The sequence below is a fragment of the Octopus sinensis genome, linkage group LG6 (assembly GCF_006345805.1).
Source record: "Octopus sinensis linkage group LG6, ASM634580v1, whole genome shotgun sequence".
NCBI classification, from domain to species: Eukaryota; Metazoa; Mollusca; class Cephalopoda; order Octopoda; family Octopodidae; genus Octopus; species Octopus sinensis.
Window position 1 is genome coordinate 96,448,875 of NC_043002.1, and position 27,991 is coordinate 96,476,865.

At 34.5% G+C, this 27,991-nt stretch overlaps 1 protein-coding gene across 1 annotated transcript in view; it reads right to left on the reverse strand.

Annotated features, from left to right (window-relative positions):
* Positions 1-13,576: 13,576 nt before the first annotated feature.
* LOC115212750 (E3 ubiquitin-protein ligase AMFR) overlaps positions 13,577-27,991 on the reverse strand; it is an 82,366-nt gene continuing 67,951 nt past the window's right edge. Inside the window, exons 9-14 of the mRNA XM_029781410.2 lie at positions 27,630-27,814; positions 21,196-21,302; positions 19,995-20,120; positions 18,843-19,183; positions 17,354-17,470; positions 13,577-15,196 (exon numbers count right to left, since the gene is read on the reverse strand). Of these exons, the coding sequence (XP_029637270.1) occupies positions 15,061-15,196; positions 17,354-17,470; positions 18,843-19,183; positions 19,995-20,120; positions 21,196-21,302; positions 27,630-27,814 (1,012 nt within the window). The 3' untranslated portion in view covers positions 13,577-15,060. The remainder of the gene's footprint in view (positions 15,197-17,353; positions 17,471-18,842; positions 19,184-19,994; positions 20,121-21,195; positions 21,303-27,629; positions 27,815-27,991) is intronic.

Here is a 27,991-nt window from a genome sequence, read left to right on the forward strand (position 1 = left end):
TTTAGTATGTGTGTATGTATGTATGTGTGTGTATGTATGGATCAAAACAGTTTGATTCAAATTCTGTGGTACTTATATATTCATACATACATATACATGTAGATGTATATAACATATATATATATTGTATGTAAACATCTTTTATATATATATAATGTATGCATCTATAATACACACACATTATAAATATATACACATATATGCATATGCATTAGAATATGTGTGTATAGGTGTGTGTATGTATATATATATATATTATATATATATATATATATATATATATATATATATATATATATGCATATGTTTGTATACATGCGTGTGTGTGTGTGTGTGTGTGTAAAAATAAATATATGCATATATCAATATGTGTTTGTGTGTATGTGTAAATAGGTAAGTAAGACTCTCTCTTTACTCTTTTACTCTTTTACTTGTTTCAGTCATTTGACTGCGGCCATGCTGGAGCACCGCCTTTTAGTTGAGCAACTTGACTCTGGGACTTATTCTTTTTGTAAGCCCAGTACTTATTCTATCGGTCTCTTTTTGCTGAACCTCTAAGTGACGGGGACGTAAACACACCAGCATCGGTTGTCAAGCAATGCTAGGGGAACAAACACAGACACACAAACACATATATATATATATATATATATACGACAGGCTTCTTTCAGTTTCCGTCTACCAAATCCACTCACAAGGCATTGGTCGGCCCGGGGCTATAGCAGAAGACACTTGCCCAAGATGCCACGCAGTGGGACTGAACCTGGAACCATGTGGTTGGTTAGCAAGCTACTTACCACACAGACATTTGTGCTGAGTTCTTAAAACAGATATGATAGAAGTGAAAGTTTCTCTCTCCAGCCCTGACCATGTGGAGAATGCTCTACAATCATGAAACTTAGAGTCAAGTAAAAGTAGTGTTATGATGTATCTACTACATTATAAATAAATTAGAATTATTGAGAAGTGTTTGAATTTGGGTTTTCTCTTGCAAAAGATGAATGGTGCTGCTGCTGCTGTTGTGGTTGCTGCTGGTGGTGGTGGTGGTGTTGGTTGTGGTGATGAGCAAGATTATGGTGATGATGATGATGAGATTGTTGCCATGACAATGATAATACACAATGTATTGAGTGCTCATATTCATTTTTTTTGTTGTTGTAGAAACATTTACACTATCATCATTTTATATATGCTTTCCAGACTGGTTTGGGCCAAATAGGTTGTTGCTGCTTTCGTAGATGAGTCGAGAGATTACATCTCACTCCCAAGTGACATATTTTAATATATACTAGCAGTATCGCCCAGCGTTGCTCGGGTTTGTAAGGGAAATAACTATATAAGCATTTTTAGAGAGTTATAGCCAAAAAATAGTTTTAAAAATGCATTAGAAATGGGAAAAAAATGATGGTAAATTTTTTAAAAAATCGTTGACTCATCGTAGACATTTTTAGAGAGTCACTTCCCTTATGTAATAGCGAAAAAAATGCATTAACATGGAAAAAAATGATGGTAATTTTTTTTTTAATCGTAGACGCGCGCTAATACCCAGAAGGGCTCAATATGAATCACGACTATAAGATACCCGCTTTTGGTTACACTGCACCGCAAAATGTGGGAGTAGTTAGGAATCTAAATCGTAGGAGACAGACACACAACCTTACTTTTATATATAAAGATATAGTCAAATTTTTGCACAGGTTGTAGATGGTTGAGAGTCCCTCTTGTTGTTAAAGTCAAAATGACCCGATTTGATCATCTATTATTTTTTTTTAAATGAACATTTTAAATAGCGTCACCCTGTGTAATTAATCATTTCAAACTCACCATTAAATTCCTGAATTAATTTAGATGACACCAGCCTGCTGGCTGTTTTGTGACCGATTGTTTTGCTGTTTGCTCTGCCTCACCCCGCATGACAGATTCGATGAGGAGTTTGCCCAGCTCGAGCTCCACCTTGGCGGGACTCGGAAGCCGCGAGACCAACCATAATTGGATTCCCACGATTCCCAGGTCAAAGACATCCAGGACGAAGACAATGCAAGGGGCTGCAAACGAAGTGCAGCTGAACGGGAGTGAGCATGAGATGATGGGCTTGGTGGTGTTGGTGGCGGTGTGGCTGGAACGGATGACATAGAGTTGTGTGAAGTTAATGATACATTCATAGTTGGGTGGAGGAGATGCTTGATGAGTAAACTGGTACAATTACTGTAGCAGCTCCAGAAGCAGTAGCAACAGAAGTAGAACTAGACACTACATTAGCTGCAGTTGACAATGTTGTACTTACACTTGTTGACGAATTAGAATTATGAGAGGTGTTTGAATTCGGGTTTTCCCTAGCAGAAGATGAATGGTGCTGCTGCTGTTGCTGCTGCTGCTGGTGATGTTGCTGCTGCTGTTGTTGATGCTGTTGGTGATGGTGGTGGTGTTGGTTGTGGTGATGACCATGATTACGGTGATGGTGGTGGTGGTGGTGATGATGGTGATGCGACTGTTGCCGTGACGATGACATGCTTGTTGTAGATGTGTCCTTTGACAGCTGCTCAGGTGACATCGCTCGACTGACTTCTTCACGAGTGTGAGAGCGCATGTGCAATGATACATATTATGTATGTATGTATGTATGTATGTAATTCACCTGCAAACTAAGCATTAAATTCTTTCTTACCAGATTGTCAGCCTTCTGAAATTCCCTTGTTCATGTTATTTCCTCTGCAGCCATCCACACATTTTATTCAAGATCAACTACGTCAATCTTACCAGTTTTGAAGGCACAGCTATTGCCTTTTGTCTCAGAAGGAATGCAAAAGGCAAGGATACAGCCCCCTTTATCCAGCCAAATTGTTCAAATAAAACATGGGAAAAAAACCCCTAACACTCACTACTATTCCTGTGAATTAGTAAGCTGTAAACTATATCAAACTGAGCCCACATCATCATCTTTAACATGTCTCACAGCTAGAACCTTTTACTAAATATTTTATCCAATCATTTATCTCCAGAATGGCAGCTTCTACATGGAATCACATTCTCATCAGACATTAATTTACACAAGTTGAAAAAAGACATCATCTACATTCACATTAACAGTTTAGGAAAGCCTGCAGATGTTCTCTTGCTCGCACTTTATATTAGTACAAATAAGAATTTCTAACAAAGGTACATAGCCAAAAATTTTATAGGAAGAAATAATGTCAACTATATTGACCCACTCCTTATCTAGTGTTTTATTTCATTGCCCACAGAAACAGAGAAATGTGAAGTGTGTTGACAATGCTAACTAACCCTTTCATGACTTAAATTCTGATAGGTAAACTGTTTCATTAAATCTCTAGTGCCAGTTTAGCATACAGTAAACGTGGCCATTTACAATTTAGTATGCTATCTGATGCCAATTCTAGACCATCTTATTTCTGAACCACTAGGTTACGTGGACGTAATCAAACCGACACCGAATGTCAAGCGGAGGTGCGGGGACAGACACGCGCATTATATAATATATATATATAGGGAGAGCTGGAGGACAGAAACGGGCTTCTTTCAGTTTCTGTCAACCAAATCCACTCACAAGACAGACGAATCACCGATGTGCATTTAGCCCAGCGTGCTAACGATTCCGGGACTTGTAGAAATAAAGCTTTTGCAAATATTATTTCTATTTTGATGCATAAATTTACAGTTTTTCATAATATTGTTTCACTATTTTAAAGATATCGAGTGTTTGCGTTTCCGTTCGCCAGTTAACAGAATACATGACAAGCAGAATAATATAAATATGCTAATTTTAAAACAGGCACAAGACAAGATAGGAGTAAAGGGAGATAACTATGTACCGTAAGTTATTTTGCATAGTTACTACAAGGCAGGAATTTTAAGGGAAGTAATGCAGTCGACCCATCGATCAATATTAATCACAGCGGAAGAACCCACCAATGACGAAGTCTCTACGTGGTCATCCGGTCTGCTGGAAATAGCAATAGATTCGCCAACTAATCACATCACACCGTCTGAGAAAAAAACAACAAAAAAAAAAAAACAGACTGGATGATGTTGGTTTTGCGTTATTACTCTCTCTCTCTCTTCTACTCGTTTCAGTCATTTGACTGCAGCCATGCTGGAGCACCACCTTTTAGTCGAGCAAATCAACCCCAGGACTTATTCTTTGGAAGCCTAGTACTTATTCTACCGGTCTCTTTTGCCGAACCGCTAAGTTACGGGGACGTAAACACACCACCGTCGGTTGTCAAACGATGTCGGAGGGGGGGGGGGGCAAACACAGACACACAAACATGTATGTATATATATATTATATATATATATACATACACATATATACAACAGACTTCTTTCAGTTTCCATCTACCAAATCCACTCACAAGGCTTTGGTAGGCCCGAGGCTATAGTAGAAAACACTTGCCCAAGGTGTCACACAGTGGGACTGAGCCTGGAACCATGTGGTTGGTAAGCAAGCTACTTACCACACAGCCACTCCTGTGCCTCATTTGTTAAACCAAAAGAGGCTCTCAAAATTTCTTAGAATGCCTCCCACAAATTGCTGCATATCTTTGAGGGTATATGGTTCATATTCAAGTAGGTATCAATGCTGGAACAATTTCTTCCAGAACTATATATGCCTCAGCTGTCAGTCATGTTCTATTTAAGTTGTTGTTTCGGCCATAAGGTTAGCTCTCATTCACCAGGCCTGTAAGCAAGTATTCCAGTTGTGACCATCCCTTTTTTTTATGTATGTGTAAATAACCAAAAAAAATACAAAAAAACAAAAGCTACTCTCGCATAATGTACGTGACAGAGACAAGTTTATGAAATAATTAAGTTGTACAATTTTGAACATTTACAAGAATTCCATCGATTCGTTTTTCACAGTAAAGTTTTACTACCTAGGAAGGTATTAAACAAAAAAATATTTTACTTGGAATATATGCTGAACTTTTTGAAGGAAATCCAAGAGTGACTAATGTAACATCACACAAAATAACGTTTTTTTTGTATCTGGAAAAATTAACTGCTAATTCCTATGAATTCCTTGAGAGCAGCATATAAATGCCTAATAGTATTTATTTATGCTGACTGAAATTTTAAAAAAACAAAAACATTAATGAAGGTCTCAATTCTTGGTTTGACGTGCGTGTCAAAAATGGATGTGACATTTCTAAGGCAAATATTTTCTGTATGAAACAAGAAAGAAAAAACAGAGCTTTAAATTTTGGAATGGGAGTTAGTTGATTACACTGACTCAGTACTTGGACTGGTGATTTATTTTATCAACTCCCAAAGGATGAAAGACGAAAATAACCTTAGAATGTAAAGAGTCAGAAGAAAACTGCAAGGCATTTTGTTTGAGACTAAGGATTCTGCCAATTCACTCCCTTAACTATAATAATTGTCCGTAATTTAGGCACAAAACCAGTAATTTTAAGGGGATGGGATTAGTCGATTCCATTGACCTTAGTACTTAACTAGTATTTTATTTGACTGACCCCAAAAGGACGATAGGCAAAGTTGATCAAATTGGCAGGAGTTTAACTTGGATCATAAAAATTAATCTACATGGCCTTTTCCAACACTTTAACAATAATTCTTTTTAATTGTCGCACAAAGCTAACAATTTTGAGGGGAGAGGGGTTTGTTGATTTCATTGACCTCAGTGCTCAACTAATACTTATTTCATTGACCTCGAAAAGATGAAAGGTAAAGTCGTTGGTGACATTTGAGCTCAAAATGTAAAAGCACTGCTAGAAATGCTAAGCATTTTGTTCAGCGTGCTAATGATTCTGCCAGCTCACTGCTTTACTACTAATGATAAAAAAAAATTACCAGACACACTAAAGAGATGAGTTTTTAACAGTATAGTAAAGGTCCCCACAATTGTACACAACATATAATTCAGTAAACTCAACTCAATATATATTGCCAATGTCAGAAGCTTATACTAAATTTATTAAAGGCAACTTTACAACTTCCTTTTATTCAACATTAACAATTTATGGATGAACATCACCAAATCTCTGTTACATCAAAAACTCGGGATTAAAATGTTTTTATTTTATAGTGGAAACCAACCAACTCCATCAGATTTTGAGTGTAGCAGCTAGTCAAGTTTTAAAGAGTGACAAGCGAGTGGTTGAACACACAATGGCACATGCCCTATTTCTGTCTATTATGGCAAAGCTACTTCACTTTCAAAATTGGCCCAGTTCGCTTAGATGTTATCAGTGTTGAGTCAGAAATCTTGTAAGGAGTTGGTAAAAAGTGAGAAGAATGCACTGCAATGTACCTATCTCCCTCTGAAGCACTGCACAAGAATGAAACCTTAATGGACTTCTCAAATGACTCAAAGGGTCGTGGTACTTTAAGACTTACATCAGACTACACACACCATTAATGCAAGGATGCTTAGGGTCTTTTTTAGTGCACTTTTATATCTTTGTACCACATAAAATATAGTGGATCTCTGTCACTCAACGATCAGTAGCCAGTTCTTTGATCAACCGAATTAGATGCTATTGAATTAATGTGCAAGTGGTTGAGCATTGAAAAGACATGTGAACCCTTAATGTGATTCTCAGGTAGAATCAGTTTGACACAGTGTGACAAAGCAGTACCTTTTGAACTACAAGTACAATCCGTTCAATGTGCTTCTATACAGTTTCTGTCTATCCAATTTTGCTCAGAAGATATGAATGGACTTAAGGCCATAAAAAATTACATTTGCCCAACATGTTACACAGGGTGATTGAACCTAAGACCTCATGGTTGTAAGGTGAACTTCTTAATCATTAAGCCATACTGTGCCTACACATTATATACGTATGCTCTTCCTTTCTCAATGAGGGAAGAGCATCATTCATCACCCTATATATTTTTTCAGGTTCTCTCAGACTGGTTAGAAGTTATCCTTAAACTGAAGACCTTGTCCGAATACTTCCAACAGAGTGAACTTCACATAAGGAACCCAAGGATCAAGGTTAAATGATGGTGTTAATCCAAGCCACAGATTACATCTACCACATACATTTATATATATATCCTTAAGTTGTAATCTTTATATATAAAAGTGAAGTTGTGTGAGTGTCTGTCTCCTATGATTTAGATTCCTTACTCCCACATTTTGTGGTGCAGTTTAACCAAAAGCGGGTATCTTATAGTCGTGATTCATATCAAGCCCTTCTAGATATTAGCGCGTGTCTACGATGAGTCTACGATTTAAAAAAAAATATACCATCATTTTTAATGCATTTTTTGCTATTATATAAGGGAAGTAACTCTCTAAAAATGCTTATATAGTTATTTCCCTTACAAACCCGAGCGATACTGCTAGTACAAAATAAAGCTATTTTGATATAGTAGCTTTACTATCAGAGATTTGGGGGGCAACATTGAACATTTATACAAAACGTAGTACATTATACAGTAAGGTAAATTTACATAACTGATCAAATTAAAAAACTAAAAGAAAAAATGCCATGCTTTCAATACAAATATTACATGTTGGTTTACTTTACACAAGGAAAAACCTTGAAGTCATCATCATTGTTTTTATGCCAGGCTTTCCATGTTGGCAAAGATTGGAGGTTTTAAGCTGATGAACTGACGAAGAAAAATAATTTAATAAATAAATAAAACCAACAGTATTTTATAAAATTATTTCATCTGAAGATATATAGTTGTATGTTGCCTTTTGTTTTTTTCATTATAGATACCATTTTGGTAGCTGGGATGTAGTCAAGAATATTACTGGTACTTATTTAACTGGATGTTGAAACAAACTTTCATGGAATGTTCAAAAACCAAATGCTGTAAGGCAATTTAGTCTAGTGTGCTATCATCATTTCAGCTATCTCACATGTCCCTGATGTCACTGTAATATTTCAGCTATCATTCAAACTCCACAATTAAATTGAAAAAACAGCAAAAACTATGGAAGTCACATACATGATATTATACAAAAAATATAATCTCAAAGCTTTTTTTTCTTTCTAATTTATTTGTTTCCCGTTTACCCAACTCCTCAAGTTTATATTCCAATATTTAGCTACATGTCACTTCAAAAAAAAAAAAAAACTAAAAAAACTAAAGTTTTTAAATAATAAAAGGTAAACCCATATTGAAAAATGGGGTGGGTGTAGTGGAAAGAAACTTTTGATTTGTTATTAAATGACCAATCAATTACACAAAGTAGTTAACTAAAATACCAAGAAATAGCTTTCTAGAGATAAAGGGATCTATCTAATCTGTCTATCAAGAATTTAAGTTTCAGTTTGTAAATTTGTCTTTTAGTGCAATCATTCAATAATTAATTTATATATATAATATATATATATATATATAAATCAAAGTATACAGTATTATAGATCCATTTAAGCTGATCTTACCTACCAGTTTCACACTGGCTATTAGATAACTGGATATTAGCAGATATTAGATAACAGAGTGGTTAGCTAGCACCACATGCGCGTCAGAGATGACGGGTGCAGAAAAATATGGCAATTTAGCTATCACATACGCGTGTGCGTTATATGATACCCAAGTTCTTTTATATAAGCAATATCAATTGCTTCTCATTTGTAAGTATACTCTGAAGTAAAAAATAATACAAGAATCACAGACAGCGACTGAACAGAGCCATGCATACCTGCACACCTGGGTAGCTGGTATAGCATGTAAATCTCATCATCTGACATTTTGAACACCTTGCCATTCTCACAAAATGAAATACATATATATATATATACACGTATTTACCTGTCATTCACCAATGGGCAATGTCATCATTAAACTCATACACAATTTTGTATATATACACTCACACATGCAGGGTTAGGTAAATTATTTGCAATGTTTAAAAACACAGCAAAATATCTCATCTTAATAAATATGAAAAAAAAAAAAAAATATATATATACAAAATAACATTTTTGTGGTCACTTTTGCTTTCAAAGTATTGTTCAGAAATGCGTACCCTCACACACAGATCTACACATATTTGTGTGAGAACAGGCATTTTATATATTACATGCTATTAAAAACAGTTAAAGGGGAAATGCTTTCCCTTCAATGAAATATAAACATGAAGTTGGCAAAAATTATATTTTGCTTCCAAGAAATGTATAAAGGAGAGGAAAACAGATCTTGAATGTTGGCATAAAATCCTTTACATACAAACAACTATATATCTAATATATTATATAGACACACTGTTATGTTATGGAACACCTGGAAATCTTCCATATTATAGCAACATTTTCAGGATACCGTGTGTGTGTGTGTGTGTGTGTGTGTGTGTGTGTGAGTGAGTGAGTGAGTGAGTGAGTGAGTGAGTGAGTGAGTGAGTGAGTGAGTGAGTGAGTGAGTGAGTGAGTGAGAGAGAGAGAGAGAGAGAGAGAGAGAGAGAGAGAAATGATCTTTAACATTTCCTGTTGTATATTACACAGGCCTAAAATGTAAATAATAAATGATCTTAAAAATATAACTGTTTGGTTTGATGTTATTATTACAACTTATATATATATATGAAATCAAGTACATAAACAATAACTGGATACATATTAAACTGTAGAAAGCTCAGCTGATAGATGATATTAATCCCTATAAACCAATTTCATAGAGACAAAAGTTGATGATGAGAGAAAAATAAACTTTCTGGTAAATGTTTGAGATGGCCAAGAAAAATTCTAGATGACATTCAAGACAAAAAAAAAAGTGAAAATATATAGCTTAAATTGTGGGTAATATATTCCATAACAAGTGGAGAGAATATATAATAAATATACTCAAACAGCACAGAATTACTTGATTTTCTTTTCCCTCCATTTCTTAAAATGGTAAATGAAATAACCTTAATGTGGACACAAAGCCAGCAATTCTGAGGACAGAAGGTTAATCCTTTATTGATTATACTGTACCCCCCACTCCAATTCTTGACTGGTAGTTTATTTTATTGGCCCTGAAAAGATGAAAGACAAAGTTGACCTCAGTGGAATTTGAACTTGGAATGTAAAGAACCAAGAGATACAGGTTTCAAATTTTAGTACAAGGCCAACAAGTATGGGGAAGGAGATAAGTTGATCACATCGACCCCAGTACTCAACTGGAAGTTAATTTTATTGATCCTGAAGGGATGAAGGGCAAAGTTAACCTGGGTGGAATTTGAACTCAGAATGTAGAGACGGATGAAATGCCACTAAGTATTTTGCTTGGTATGCTAATGACTCTGCCAACTTGCCACCTTAACAAGGAAGAATATTGCAAGGCAATTTGTTTGATGCTATAGCAATTCTACCGATTAATTGTCCTTAATATAGCAAAAGAAATAATAAAACAGAAAAATAAAGGAAATTCATCTATCTATCTGTATATATATACAGATAGATAGATAGAGATTACTGAATCAAAAAACTAAAAATTCTCTAATTCAAATAAGAGATTCAATGCATATGACACACAGATTATATAAATTTTATTTAGTTATATAGAATTTTTATTTATATTATATAAGACTAAGAACTCCCATGATATAAATAACAAACTCAATATGCAAAAATAGAGAGCATGTAAAATTTTTTCAGTTTATTTTTTTTATAAATTGCAACTTGTTTTGACTTAAAGAATTTGCTCTAAAGCCAAAACAAGTTGAAATTCTTAAGAATAAAATTATGTATTTGTGTGTTTGATAATCGAGATTGTTTACAACTTTTAGCCATAACTTTATATTCCAGCCAAAGATGGAAAAAAAAAAATTGCTTTACTAAAAGCTGTTAAGAAGTGTGGCCCAAGTTTGTCAGAAATGTGACGCCAAAATCCCTGTCTTTGATGATGTGACAAAGACAACAATAATAATAATATTTTCTACTACAGGTACAGAACCTGAAATTTGTGGGGAGGTGGGGTAAGTTGATTACATTTATTCCAGTGCTCAACCAGTGCTTATTTTATCAACCCTGAAAGAATGAAAGGCAAAGTCGACCTTGGCAGAATTTGAACACAGAATGTATTGACGGACGAAATGCAGCTAAACATTTTGCCCGGTGCACAAATGATTCTGCCAGCTCACTGCCTTGATAACAATAATAATAATAATGACACCTTTCATTCATACAACATCACAAATTTGTGGAGACAGTGTGTGTGGTTGTACATTAAACTGAACTGACCCCAGGATGTAACTGGTACCAGTTATTTTAGCAACTCCAGAAAGATAACAAGTGGGTAATCAATAAAAAGATATCTGAGATCTATACGAATTTATCTACCTTTACAGCTAATTAATATATAGAGTTATCAAAAAAAAATAAAAAAAATCAAATAATCATGGTATCAGTACCATGGTCTTATTATTCTCTGGGTCGTGCTGTAGTACAAAGAAGCTCTCAGCAATCTGGTTTCAATACTGGATTAGTATTACTTTGTCAATAATGCTCTAAAGAAAAGGCATAAATAGCAAAACCACCTTCAAAAAGAATCTCAATCTTCAGGCTTATGTAAAGAAATAATTTTTTTTTTCGATGTCACAATAAACTGCTTTAGTTTGGTTAACAACAAATTCTTCATTCAACATAAGAATGTTCCAACAAAGGGAAAGGAAATATCAAGAAAAAAAAAAAAAAACCCAACAAAAATTAGATTACCAATTTTTTTGGATTGTTTTTTTTTTTTGGTATTTCCATTGGAATGACTCTTGTAGTTTGTTAGATAAAATTGTCAGAATATGATACAACAGCTAACAAGAGCATCAGAGAACAAATGAAGTCATCACTGTTTAGCAGTAGTAGAAATCTTAGTAGAGAGCACTTCATACCAATATCTTATACAATTGTGAACCTCATAGAAACACACCAACATCATCATTATAATAATAATCAACAACTGTAGCTGTCTTGTGTGTGTGTGTATGTGTGTGTGTGTGTGAGAGAGAGAGAGAGAGACTGTTAGAGAAAAGAGTGTGTATGAGTGAGTGAAAGAAAGAAATAAAGAGGAGAGGCTATCAGAAAAAGGTAAAATGGGTGAATGAATGGTTGAGAGAGAGAGAGAGAGAGAGAGAGAGAGAGAGACTGTCAGAAAAAGTAAAGAGGGTGAATGAATGTTTGTGTGTGTGCATGTGAGAGAGAGAGAGAGAGGGAGAGGCTATCAAAGATAGGTAAAGAGAGTGAATGAATGGTTGAGAGAGAGAGAGGGAGAGAGAGAGAGAGAGAGACTGTCAGAGAAAAGTAAAGTGAAAATGTGTGTGGGAAAGATAAAAGAAGATTGCACAAAAATGTGATGTGTGAGAGTGTGTGTGTGTGTGAGAGAGAGAGAGAGAGAGAGATCTGAAAGAAAACAGGTGTCTTTAGAACAGGAGAATATTCTGAAAGACTTAATTCTAATTGTAGTGAAACCAAAATTCTACAAAGAACTGATAGTGAACAGTAACAAGTTCAAATTGTTGAACCTCTGCTATCGAAATAAAGAATAAAAGCTAAACTAATACAAACATCACCTGAAGCTGTTATATTTCTCAATTACTGATATTAAAATTGATTAAATAAAAATAAAATTAGAAAATTAATAAAACAAAAATAGGAAAAGAAAAATATGCAGTAAATTACAAAATAAATAGAAAAATGGAGAAAAAGAAACTATTTGATAAGTTAAACACAATTCATTTTTTTTTTTGTAAGAAAAAATAAACCCACAAAAATTAAAGCAAAGAAGAAAAAGGAAATAGTGAATGGTTTGTATTTGAGGGAATATTCTTGTATTCTTTTACTGACTTCACTCGGACTGTAACCATGCTGGGGTACCACCTTCGAGGATTTAGTTGGTCAATCAGTATTTGATTGATATTTATTTCATTGACCGTGGAAGAACAAAAGGCAAAGTTCAACTGAACTTCAAATGTAAAGGGATGTAAAGAGAATACTGTAAGGTATTTTCCACAAAAGTTTTTCTGATTCTTCCACCAACTGCCTGTACATGGTTTCTGATTTAGGCACAAGGCCAAAAATTTAGAGGGAAGGGGACTTAGTCAATACCATCAACCACAGTATTTGACTAGTATGTTATTTTATCAACCCTGAAAGGGTGAAAGGCATTGCTGACCTCAACAGGATTTGAACTCAGATTGTAAAGAGACAGAAGGAACATAGCAATGCATTTTTCCCCAATGCTGTAATGATTCTGCCAGCTCACTTCCTTCTCACTGTCTATATACAATGAGAACTTAAACAGATACAGAAAAACATTGGAAACTTCTTAGAAGACACTACACAAGAAATTGAAATTATTTCAGGTAGGATAAAATAAAAAGATAATATATAAGGAATTTTATTATTGTACATATGTTTTTATTGTTTTTAAGATGAAGCAAATAAGGAAATTTAGTTCATTACTACTTTTATTCATAAATTTTAAAAATAGCTAGATATTGAAAAGATTTACATTTTCTTAAACTGTATATCTAGAAATATAAATCGCCACAAATCATAGCAAAGCAAACCTGATAATTAAACAACTCGACAAGGTCGTTATGTTTAGTTTTTAAACTCTGATAGTTTAATTACCACCCACTGTATTCTTGTTTTTGTTTATTTGCTTGTTAAAGTTTTAAATAAAACGTCTTCTGTTTTACTCTTGTCTTTTGCTTTTCCCCCTTCTCGGTGCAGAACAGAAGAATGGGACAGCTATGAGACTGTTGATATAAAAAAATGAGAATATTTATATGTATGTATGAATAAATAAAATAAAACCATTTCTTCTGACCAAAATATTAAAAAAAAAAAAAAAAAATTTCAAAATCAGAAATATTATAAAAAAATACCATCAAAATATTAACTGCATTATCTACCCGAATGGCAAGATGTATATATATATATATTATTGCAGATTTTAAGAAAACATAAAAAGAAAAAAAAGCTCATAATGTTAATTCATACAGGTAAATTAGCAGAGTATTTCAGAAATTATTATCTAAACAAAACAGTTACAAAAAAATTATTTTTAAAGCAGAGGAGTCAAAAAAGGAAATTAACCTAAGCAATACAGAGGAATAATAAACATTTTTACCATCCTCATATTTACCACCATCTTATGTTAATTCCAAGATAGCTATATATATATGTGTGTGTGTGTGTGTATATATATATATATATATATATATATATATATAGACAATATTGTTCATTATATTATGATGTTTTGTGATATGCCTTTTGCAGTAGTTTGACATGCAAGGTAACCCTTGAAATAAAACAAGCAAAACAAAGGAAGAAAATAATAATTTAAACTCCACACTCAAAAGGAGTAACAAACATACAAACTCAGAGTTTATCTAAATCAAGTTTCTTTAATTAATCATAGGCAAAAACCAATATATACACATTATATATATATATATATATATATATATATATATATAAAATATATACTTTAAAATGTGTTTGACAAAAGTTTATCACACACAAACACAGACAGTATGGCATGCATACTCAAGTCAAACTTAGAATCCAATGCGTGTTTGTGTGTGCATGTGTGTGTGTCAGTGCCCGCATACACCTTGAATGAAATATTGCATTCACCTGTATAATGCATTCAGATATATAAAATAGAGTTCTGATTTAAAAACACTTTACAATAACTATAAGAACAATGTGAATGCAATAAAGGTGAACTTCCAAAAGTTTGTGTTCTGACTGTCTCACCCCAACCTGTAAAAAGCAGGCTGTGAAAGCAATATTTTGGTATTCTGTTGAAGGCCAGATACGAAAGTGTAGCTTAGACAAAAGTGCTGGGAAGCAGCAACAGCAGCAGCAGGTATTCTCATTTAGACTCAGATCACATTCAAGTGTTTTTATTTATTGAGTATTATCATCATTCCAGTTCTCTCTTCTCCCACTAACAGAACGATAACTGGGTGCAGGGTGTTATGTAGCATGTTCTACACCCTAGAGGGAGGGTAGAAGAAAGCAAGTGAACTCCAGGTAAAGAGAGAAAGGGACAAAAATATGAAATAAGAAGTCACGAAGAAAAGAAAATTTTGGAGAGGAGCAATTGAATTTCTGGGGATGAATTTCATGTGTTCTGAGGTAGCTGTTCTTGCATTCGCCGTCTTGCTGCTTGATATGCCAATTCTCTCATGTCTGAAGTAATTGAATCATAGCCTTCCAAATCTTCACGGTTCGTTTCTCTCGGAACATTTAAGTAACGTCTGTAAATTAGAGAAAGAATTTTACTGAAATTTTTTTTGAAGAAAAAAAAAAAAAAAAAAATTACAAAGAAACTTCAGTGAAATAACCAACCTAAATAATTACTAAAAGAACTCAATCTAAGAATTAGAGAAAACTCTTGTGCAAATTAGTTCTGTTAAGAATTTGTAAGTAACAATAGAATATCAAATAAATTATTTATTGTTGCTTTCTTTACACAGAAAAAAAAAAGAATAATAATTAGTACCTTGTAAATATCACTTTCAAATTAGAAAGGCTAATCTAAGACCTCTTTAAATAATTTTCTAATATACACTGACAAACAATGCTCTTCAGCAGTAGTGGAAATCACATCTACTTAAGGTAACAAATTGTTTCTTTCATCAAGAACATTGCTATAGGGCATGCCAGACACTTGTGAATACAGCTTTAACAGGCTACAAATGAAAGATAACCAAACATAGTGTTATATGGCATGTATGAAATTTTAACTTTCACCATTCTCTTTCCAATATATTGACAGCATCAACATGGTAAATCCCAGTATGACACAGGAAATGAGTAAGCACATCATACTTTTGCCTCCAACAATAACTCAGAGATCACCAGGTTCTTGAAAGTAGTCAGGTCTTATGTTCAAGGTTGGGAAAAAGTGTATGTTTGTTTGTATGTATGTATGCATATATATATATATATCTATATATATATATATATATATATATATATATATATCTATATATATATATATATATCTATATATCTATATATATATCATCATCATTTAGTGTCCGTTTTCCAAGCTAGCATGGGTTGGACGGTTTAACTGGGGTCTGTGAAGCCGGAAGGCTTCATCAGGCCCAGTCAGATTTGGCAGTGTTTCTATGGCTGGATGCCCTTCCTAACACCAACCACTCCGTATATATATATATATATATATTCTTTTACCTATTTCAGTCATTTGACTGCAGCCATGCTGGAGCACCACCTTCACTCGAACAAAATTGACTCCAGCACTTATTCTTTGTAACTTATATATATATGTTTGTGTGTCTGAGTTTGTTCTCCCAACCATCTCTTGATAACTGATGTTGATGTGTTTATGTCCCTGTAGCTTAGCAGTTCAGCAAAAGAGACCAATAAAATAAGTACTAGGCTTACAAAGAATAAATACTGGGGTCGATTTGTTTGACTAAAGGCAGTGCTCCAATGTGGTCACAGTCAAATGACTGAAATAAGTAAAAGAGAAAAGAATACATTGATGGTATACATATATATGAACAGTGTGTGTGTGTGTGTGTGTGTGTGTGCACATATGTCTATTTACTTGCATGTAGGTGAGTGTATTTGTTCTACGTGAACAACTGCTTGCTACCATGTGCTTTTATAGTCACCAGTTGAGTAAAAGGTGATACTTGTGTACGTAAACAGTAAACTTATAGCTTGGCAGTGTCATTGGTTTCAACATGTGAAAGAGAGACACCCTTCGGTCATAAATGACCATGAGATTGCACCTAGAAAGTTACCCTCTGAGGCATAAGTCTGGACAAGGTTGTTTATGGAAGACCAGCACTTACCCATGCATGCCAGTCTCCCTTCTATACATCACTGATGTTATCTAAGGCCAATACAGCTTGGCACCAGTGACATCGCAACTCATTTCAACAGCTGAGTGAACTTTGCCATTTCAGTCTAACATTGGGGTTCATTTAATCAACTAATCCTTTCCCTTTCTTCCAAAACTTGGCATTGTGCCTAATTTAAAAACCATTATTTCATTTTTTTTTTTCTTTGAGTCCTAGGACTCGTAAGGCTGATTACCTGATTTCCATGGCATATAAGTGACCGAAATCACAACATTTTCCCTGAACATGAAAAATAAAGCGTCTTGCTCAAGAACACCACACACAGCCCAGTCCAAGAATCAAACTCACTACCTCAAAACCACTGGAATAAAAACACCTAACATGAAAAAACAAGTAAAAGTTGGCAACAAGAAGAACATCCAACCATAGCACTGTATAGAATAATTTCATTATTATTATTATTATTTTTTTTTTTAACTGCCCAGCTAAATTGTCTAACCCATGCTAGTCTGGAAACAGTAGGTACAGAACAATGACATCACTCCTAGGTTTATTTTAATTGCAAAATTGAATCACCTTCTGGCATTTTCCAGCATATTGTTTTTTCTCTGTTGTAACATCCCTTCTCTTTCACTCGCTGACTTTGAGAATCTTCCTCCAGTACACGTAGACGTAGGGAAGTCATCATGGGAACTAAAACCAGAATTGAGATTAAAAAAAAAACAAAAAAATAAATAAAATTCAATTGAAAGGAAATTTAAGACTGAAATAACAATCATAGGATCAGCCCTCTTAGCTCTCTGGGTCACATGTAATACACAGGACATATTTACTTGGTGTCCATGCAGCATATACGATACACATTCCCAGATTTTTTTCAACAGTTAATTTATTTTATTGTAATGAATAAATTGAATATTGGGATCTGTGGTTGTCGTCGTTTGAACTAGATGTAACTCTGGTTATTTATAATATCTTTTTGTAGGTGTAATATGTAAAAATTTTTATTTAAATATCATAAATAAATAAGTGACTTAATAGTTGTGTATAATTATAAGATTTTGAGTATAGACATGTCAATTATATACTTGTTTATTTAATGATACTTATTGATACAGTTGTTTTGTAAATGTTTTCATTCTATTAATCATTAATATTGGTATGTATTATTATATTTGTTATAGTCAGTTTTGTTGTTAAAATAAATCTTTGATAATATTGTTTAAATGCATCTTAATTTTAAATAATATATATTTACAATTGATTTGCTGTATAATTTTTTAGGTAATTGAGTAAATACTAAGTGAATAGTATTGTAGCTTCAGACTTATGAAAGGAATGTATGAAAGAAGAGCTGATTAAAAGACAGAAAAACAAGCATGGACGTTTAGGAGAAACTTATGAAAATGCTTTGGATAGGAAAAAGGTTAATATGAACTGAAAAACTGCATGAATGTTTAATGTAGATTACACTAATAAATGAAGAAAGTTCTTATTGAACCAAATATCTTATGAACCAACCAACAAACACAGAATATAGATAAAACTTAATGAAAAAAATAAAAATTTACTTTAAAAAAATTAAAGCTTACAAACATTAGGGGACAAAGTATTTAATCACAAATATTTAGTCTAACAAAAGTACAAAGCCAGAAATTTTTGAGAAGAGAAATCATTTACACTCAGCTTTATACTGGTACTTTATTTTATCAACCCTAAAAGGATGAAAAGCAAAGACAATTTTGGAAGAATTTGAACTCAGAGCATAAAGGAATGTAATGAGATACTGCAATATATTTAGAATGATGCTCAACAGATTCTAAGAAAAAGAAAAAGTGAAGGGAAAGAAAACTAGGTCACTAAATACTCTAACTCGGCTTTCTCTCAATGTACCAAAAAAGAAATAATTTCTTCACAGTGCAAAACAGCTCAACAGCTGGAATTTTGATTTACTGTCAGGTGACTTTTGGCCAACCCTGTATATATAAAAATTGTTAAAATTATCTCATTAAAGGTATTTTAAAAATGTTCAATTTTGAAAAAGGACATGATGATGTTACGTTACCTGCTAGATGAAGAAGCTGAATCAGAAACGGATACAAGAGACTGTTGACGAAATGAATGGAAACTTTCAGCTGAAGGCAGTTCCATGCTGCTGCTGAGTAGAGGTGTGCTGTGTGGAGCCACCACTGCAGAAGTGGAAGGAATATCTGTGAGGTCACTGACACCATTGTTAAATGGAGCATCTGTCTGTGAAGAATTGATGTTCTCCTCACTGGGTACCTGATCTAGTTCATCACTGACAACTGCAGCAGCAGTCTGAACATCATGCTGTTCATTCAGAGTAGCAGATGATGCAGAAGGGGTTGAAATGAGGGTAGAAGAGGAGTTTGCTGACAGGGATGGCTGTGGAGAGAGAGAGTAAAACAGATACAATAATTAATATATGCATAATAAAAAATACTGTGTGTGTGTGTATGTATCATCATCCCCATCATCATCATCTTTATTATAACATCCACTTCTCTAATGCTTGCATGAGTCAGTTGTTGAGACATATTTTTGTTACTCTTGGATGCCCTTCCTGTCACCAACCCTCACTTGTTTCCAACAAAGGTAATATGACCAATCAAGTTTCTCAGGAAAGTTAGGAAATGAATGATACCATTTGTATGACAGTCATGCTTGTGTATAATTATCAAATAGTCAAGACAAACAAGCAACACACACATGTTGAAGAATTGCTATTTCAAATGAAATAGCACAATGGTTAACTGATGCTTAGAACTCCATGTAAATCCAAATTCAAATCAAGCATCAGACATTTGTCTTCCAATTTTCTTTTGGGATTATGTATAATTTATAGAATATTTATCCAAGAGCAGAATAAAACAGATTTAGTTTATCATCACTAGCGAATACTAGTATGTTGTGTGGTAATCATTAGATAGACTATTGCAACACCTTGAAACACTAGACCTTCAGAAGAAAATAGTAATTTAATCCATAGTTACTTACCAATCTCAGTTGGTCAGCAGTGCTAAATGAGAACAGCTCAGTCTAGCAAATTATGGTTCTTGCTAGTTGCTCACATAGTCAATCATATCCACTGCTATCATTTATAATTACCCAATTCTGTAATCTTTATAAGCTAAAAAGATCACAGCTTTTAAAGAATCAGTATAAAAAAAAAAAAGAAAAGATTTGAACGGCTTACTGTTGGTATGGTTACACGTCCTTCCAGGATGTTGTCAATAGTGTGATCAACAGATCTTGTGATACGCAAGTCATCATTGATGACATTCAAAGGAATGTGAGGAAACACCAAGTGGACTTGACGAGCCTTAAGAATAGAAAAAAAAATTAATTAAAATAATGTTTCTGATTACATTATTTATGCTTTGTAAAACACAAAACAAATAAGATTGATAATTAAAACTATAAACATGTACACTCAAAACACACATCATAGAGATGAGAGCAAAATGGATAAACTGAACTGGTGGGTCTCAGGTTGAAGTTTTAATCCTTGCCATCCAGTTTCACATCCAGGCTCACTTTACAGGAATAGATTCTGCAAAGCTGGATAGGATACTTGCATATGAATTGTTTGAGCAAGTCTGGATGCTTGTATTCAGAGAAATAGATAGATGGTGAGATATATATCAGTACAGAGAGACACAGATATATAAATAGGGATAGTTTACCTTCACTAGCATAAAATTTAAAATATATTTCAATATTAACAAATTGAGAAGGAGATTTCATTTTTCTCCTTTTTTATAAGAGCAGCATAAACAAAAAAGTTCATGAACTATTTCCTGATTTAAATCTGACCAACGGGTTAAGTTTCTGTAGAAAAATATTCAAATTTGGGAAGTAAGGAAATATAACAGACTGGTTTTAGTTATTTCTAATAACAATTAAAGCAGTACATTGGTGGCATTGTTAGAGAGTCAAATAGAATGTCACACACTGTATCCTCCAACTACCTGCATCACAAGTTCAAATCGCATTGAGGTCAACTTTATCTTTTGTCTTTTTAGGGTCAACAGAAAAGTATCAGTTCAAGGTGGTGGGTTAATGGAACTAAGAACATCAGGCTGTATGCCTTTTAGTATTTGTTCTGGTTCTTTGACTTGAGTTTTGCGAGAGCCAATTTGGAGGGCTGACTGAACTCAGCACCCAGTTTAACATTACCATCTTGTCCTTAGGTGTTTTTAAGGGAGCACACTATTACATGCATTTGGACCAGGTCTCCAGTTTGAGGATACCTTACCCCCTCCCTCCAACAAGTCCTTGAGGCTCCTGTAAAGAGTTACAAGCACTGCCTTCCCTTCTGACAAAAATATAAAAAAAGAGAAAAATATTAAGAAAAATTTAAATGGTTAACAATGAGAACTCTTAAAACACTTTACCATGCTATCCACTACAGAGGTTTGAGCGGCAGGCAGCCTGCTAGGTAAAAGTTGGGTATGTGTGACTTCAACAGAGAAACTTGGTAACCAGCTGACATATCGTGAACCTGAAGAAGGAATCAGCAAATACCTCAATCAGTAAAACACTTCAAACAATGACAAACAACAAAACAACTTTTATTTGTAGATAAGTTTGTAGAAACCAAAGTGTCATTTTTCATTGTTTCTTTGATATAAATTCTTTATTCTAATGAATATTGTATGTATTTCACCTCCTAACATATGAGAGAAAGAAAATGGAATTCACAAGATTCTTTATTAATCACTATGGGAATTCCATTTTTTGTCTCTTTCTCTCATTTTATAAACTCTACAGGCACAAAGGAATTACTCAAGTAAACCCAATGGAACTTATATTCATACTGCTGATGAAGACAACAGGTAGCCAAATACAGTGAATGGGTTTTAAATGGCATACTACCAGCTGTATATCCAAATTCAAAACATGGGATGAAGTGGTGGGGACTGACCTTAAGATGCTGGGGCTCAGGGAGGAAATGACAAGATGTTTGGCAGTATGAGGTTCTTGAGAAGATCCATCCACGAAATTGAGTGCTAGAGGAGTTGTGTCCCACCCACATGTAACAACACACTTTTCACCCACTCTACCCTGAGAAACCAAACTACAACCCCCCTCTTCTAAATTGCATCTTTCTCTTCCTCACATTTTCTCCTTATAAACTATGATTATTTTCCAATCCCCTTTCTTGCCCTCACTGCCCTGCTCACTGTATCACTACTCCCCAACACCCACACCCTATTTTTCTACCCACATTCTGTGCTCAGATCCCTGTTATTTGTGAGTACACCCTAGCATTACAATATCTCTCTTCTGCTGTTTCCTACTCTCTCTCTCTCTCTCTTTCCCTTTGTCACACTCTCTCTCCTTCTCTTGTTTTTCTCTGACTAGGTAACTAAGTGTCTCCTTTACATCAGCACACTTGTTTCTGGCCTCTTTCTTGTGCCCCCTCTCTTTATTTTTTTCTCTCTTTCTCACACTGGGTAACCTCCTCTATAGCAAGACACCTATTTCTGCCTCTTTATTTCTGTTACACTGTAACCTTACATCCTCTGAAACTGGATCACCTCTTCTAATGCCCCCCTCTGCTATGGCAAGACACCTGCTGTCTCTTTGTCACGTTATCTTTTCATCCTCTGACACAAATGCCCCTGCCCCCTCTCATAATTCCTTGTCTAGCGAGTTACTTGGTTACCCTGCCAGTGCTGGTGCCACGTTAAAAGCATCCAGTCTACACTGTAACGTGGTTGGCATTTAGAAGGGCATCCAGCTGTAAAAATCATGCCAAAACTAACCTTGTTTGTGCTAGTGCCACATAAAAAGCACTGAGTCCACTCTGCAGAATGACTGATATTAGGAAGGGCATCCAGCTGTAAAATCCCTACCAAAAAAGACAGAGTAGCATAGGGTAGTTTTTCTACTTGGCCAGCTCTTGTCAACTATCCTACCCATGCATGCATGGAAAATGAAAGTTAAAAGATGATGATGAGGAGGAGGACACACACACATATCATCATCATCATTATTTTAACATTCACTTTTCCATGTTTGTATGGGGTGGATGGAGTTTATTAAGGCAAATTTTCTATGACCAGAGACCATAGACCTTATTGCTAAGCCTCACTTGTTTCCAAGCAAGGCAATACTTCCCCATGACCAGGGCGTTAGGAAGGGCATCCAGCTGTAGAAACTCTGCCAAATCGAGATTGGAACCTGGTGCAGCCATCTGGTTCACCAGCTCTCAGTCAAAATCGTCCAACCCATGCTAGCATGGAAAGCAGACGTTAAACGATGATTGGAAATGAATGACACTCACAACTAATAGGAGGAATCAAAACAATGAGACACAAACATACATACACAGCAGATTTCTTTTAGTTTCTATCAATAAAATTCAATCACAAAGCACTGGTCAATCTGGTGCTATAATAGAAGACACTTGCCCAAAGTTCCACACAATGGAACTGAACCCAAAATTATGTGGTTGGCAAGCAAACTTCTTACTGAAGCAGATCTTCTCAGTAACAATATGCCAACAACACAAGAATATACTATTATTCTTCAATCAGGGTGTAACTGTTTCAGTAAATGGTCTATAATATTTCTTAACATCTAATTATAAGTTATAAATATTTCCTTAGAGTAAAGTATTCATATTGCTAACTGCAAAGCACAAAATTCGTCCCTTTTTTTTTGTGTATTATACCATTCATTATAGACAAGTTTGTCATTTTTATGTTAAGTTGTCACAGAGAAGATATTGAAGAGGAAGAAATTCACTTTAAATTTTAAACCATCATTTGAAATGCAAGAGTAAACAAGAGATTCAGATGCAAACCTTTAAAACAAAGGTCAATTTTCACAGATTAACATGACAGGATGATATTTACATTAAGTCAAACCGTCCAACCCATGCCAGCATGGAAAGTAGATGTTAAATGATGATGATGATATACACATATACAATGAGCTTCTTTGGGTTTCTGTCTACTGAATACACTTACAAGGCTTTGGTTGACCCAGGGCTATAGTAGAAGACACTTGCATAAAATGTCACACAGTGGGACTGAACCTGAAACCACATAGTTGCAAAGCAAGCTTCAAGACCACACAGCTAAGCCTGCGCTGCCTCAGCCAGAAAACTATGCCCATACCTTCTTGTAATATATTTTACTTTTGCAACAAATCATAAGAAAACCTTAAAAGCAACTTTCTAAACAACTAAATTGTAAGTTTAGTTTTAAGAACTACTAGGATAGCTTTTATTTTTTCCTACTATGAAACAAACCGTATGTAGAAATGATGGTATCATTTGTAATTAATCCCAAACAGTTCAGAATCATTTCTGAATATCAATTTGGCCTTTACAAATAGATGATGCAACAATTATTCATCAACAGAACAGCAAATAATAAAACATCTGTTAAAATATTACTGTACAGGAAATTCAATAAAATATTTTCCAACATTACAATTTGCATATTTATCTCCCTTATTCAACTGCATACCATTTAAGTCTAAGTTCTATATTGCAACTTAGCACAATTCCATGTCCATCTCTCATTGATAAAATAGCACCATGTTTTCATACATATCCTGCATGCAAGTTTATTTCCAACTTGAACTAAACTGTCTACTGAAATCCAAGATATACATGTTTTCACCCAACATAGATTAGCAGCAAAGATTAAAACCTTTTTGTCCTTATTGATTACTAATAGTAAGTTGTATCCGTTCTTTAAATCACCTGCACTATTATCAGCTTGGCTAGCATTGCCAATTGTCTCTGCTGTAGGAAATGTTTCAACAGGATGTATAAAATATCAATTCATGCATAGACAAAGTGTACCAGCCAGGCATACAGGTGAAGATTCAAACATCAAATATCAGAACGGTTATGTCTTTTAGTTCTATTGCTCTTAACAACAATGGAACTTAATTATGAGAAATGGTAACATTTTGAGTTTAAAGCTCAGAAAATGTGACCAGCATGGCTGCACTGTTTAATTTCAAACAATCACTGGAAGGTTATAAAGCTTGATCTAAATGGACTATTTTGGCTAATTGTCACAGCTAAAGACATTAAGATTTCAATAGGCACTGTGACAACACTATCAGTAATTTCAGTGGGAGAACCGACTCACATAAGGTGTTCTCTCTCTGATGAGTTCATATCTTATTCAGTTAAATTCTTCTGTGCTCCGTCAATTTCATAAAGTCATGTTTCTAATTTGTATATAGAACTTAAAATGAGTGATTACCAAAATATTCAAGAAGTAATGAATCCTAGAAAAGCAAAAAGAATGAATTTAACTATGCATGACAGTGACAGAGAAAGAGAGAGAGAGAGAGAAACTCAATCAGGTGTGGTATGTACTTTATGCAATAATTTATCATTTTCTTTTGAACGCACAAATAAAAATGATACCAAGCAACACAAGATCTTGGAGGGTTTATAAGCCATGAGCATAGCCTTGAGACCAAACCAGTTAAACCAATAAATACTCATGTTTCTGTTATGAGAATATCAGTACCAACATGTGAAATATTATTTCTCATAGCAAAATATACTTTCTTTTGCTACATACAGTAATGTACTCACATAGGTATTTCTTGAGGGATTGCACCTCCCTAGTATTTTAGAACTTATTTCTAAGCGCAAATGTTGCTTCTAGAGCAGCAAAAGTTCTAATGAATATATTTGGACTATAATCAAAATAGATCATTTTAAAAAATCTTGAAGATGCATTTAAATAAGGAAACAAAAACGTCTCCATTATTACTACATTGTTTTACCAATATATCTGGAAGATGCTCTCATTTTAATTCACTTGAAAGTGCGCAATCTGTGGATATTGCCAAATTCTACAAAACACTGCTAAAAAGGTAAGCAATATATCTGATTTCCAATTTTCACACAATTTCTGGGGAGAGGGTAAATTCATTACATGGGATCCAGTGTTTAACTGGTACTAATTTTATCAGCACCCAAAAGGATGAAAAAGCAAAGTTGACCTTGGTGGAATCTGAATTCAGAATATGGGGATGGACATAATGTTGATAAGCTGTTTTGCTCAGCATGCTAACAATTCTGCCAGCTTGCCACCTTACGGTAAGCAATACATTGATAATCAACATTGAATTTGTTGTTATAAAGACCTACAATGAACTTACTTTATAAATAAAGAATTCTGCCCAATAAAAATACTCCATTTTTTTCACTAAATGAAAACAGAATATGGCAAAATACTAAGTCACCTGTCAACTCACTGAATCAACTTAGCTACAATACTGTCAGCTTTGGATTTCCAACATTATATTTTTAATAGTAAAATAATGAATGTTATGTAGCTCATAAAATATGACTTTTAAAAAGTCAAGTTTAAATTGGGATTCTGTAAAAATGCTTAGATTCTGGAGTATAGCTCCATATGCTACTGCAGGAAATTCATAGCATTGTGGTTATTGCTCGTGCCTTCTCGAGCCATGCCCGGCTCATAAGGGCTGGTTTCCCAGTTTCATTGGCATATAGGTTCCCCACTTGGATGGGATGCCGGTCCATCGCAGGTGGACTGCTTGATGCAGGAGGAAAGAGTGAGAGGAAGTTGTGGCGAAAGAGTCAGCAGAAGTTTGCCATTACCTTCTACCGGAGCTGCATGGAGCTTAGGTGTTTCACTCAAAAATGCACATATCACCCGGTTTGAGATTTGAACCCACGATGCCTCAACCGCAAGTTCGTTGCTCTAACCACAAGGCCATGTGCCTCCACAATTCACAGTACTAGAGGTATATATTCTTTTTGAGGAACTCTTTGCACACTGTTTTAGTTATTCATTCACACACAACTTACAACAATTACAAATTTCTGTGTCCACATTGATTCCGAAGATTCAGTAACCATGGTCTTAGTGCTACAATATGAAGAGTAGTGAATGTTAACATTTCATGTAGTGCTGTTTATATATTACCAGCTCTACATACTAAAAGAGATGATAGTTTAGGCCATTATAAATCATAAAATCCAATACTAGAAAAGGGAATTCTATTAAAAACTAGACTTTAAGATAACCATCATTTTCAAGCAGCTTGGAACCAATTTATAACAAGCAGTTACGATCTTGAGCATAGTAAATTTACATGACAAAAGCATTGTCATGGAAATTGCAGTGTTTTGAATTTGAAAATAATTATTAGAGAAATTCTTTGTACAAAAACGTTTCCCAGTCAAAATATATATTCAATTTAATTTAAAAATATCCAACACCAAGTAAACTCGTTTAAACAATTTGAATAATTTACTGTAACATTTACAGCTTTAGAGTAAAGATGTGAAATATTCTTGTGACACACTGGTAGATTCGTTAGAGCAACAGAGAGAATACCTTGTGGTATTTGTTCTGACATTCAGTGCTCTGAGTTCAAATCCTGTCAGGATCAACTTTGCCATTCATTCTTTCAGAGTCAACAAAACAAGTACCAATCCGGGGCTGTGGACTGGCAGAATTGTAAGGACATTAGATCAGAGGCCTGGTGGAATTTGTTACATCCCATTGCATTCTAGCTTTAAATCTCACCTTCACCTAGATAAGTAATATACATAATCCATCACTCAGTTTAACACCATCGCCCGCCACCTTGGGTGCCTTTAGTGGCATCTTCTGATGCAAGCATTTAAACTAGGCCTCTAGTTCAAGAATACCACCTTCTCTCCCACTTTCCCTCAAGTCTTGGAGGCTCTGTGAGGGGTCATGGGTACTGTATTACTTCTTGTCTAAAAGATAAAAATAACAACAGCAATCATATTTATTCAAACACTAATTTTTTTTAAAAAATGTAATAATTGATGCTACTCTACCATCAAAATGGAAAAAATGGTTGGTTGTCTGCTGATTAGCTCCAGGTGGTTGTGGAGGGTTATTTTCAGGAGTTTCTTCAGTTTCAGGCCGGTTGCTATTTGTCTCGTTGTTGGATCGATTATTTAACATAGTTCTACAGGTTGGACAAGATGTATCCTGTTCTAACCAAGATCTCAAGCAAGAACTGTAATGATAATAATAATAAACAGGGACATCAAAAGATTGCTTGCTGAGACAAATAAGAGAATACAAAGATGAAAATGAAAAACATTAAACTTTTTGTCTGATCTTTAACTACTCAGCAATAAATTATAACAAGGGAAGTTATATTTGCTAACACAAAAAGTGCAGACGGCTATGT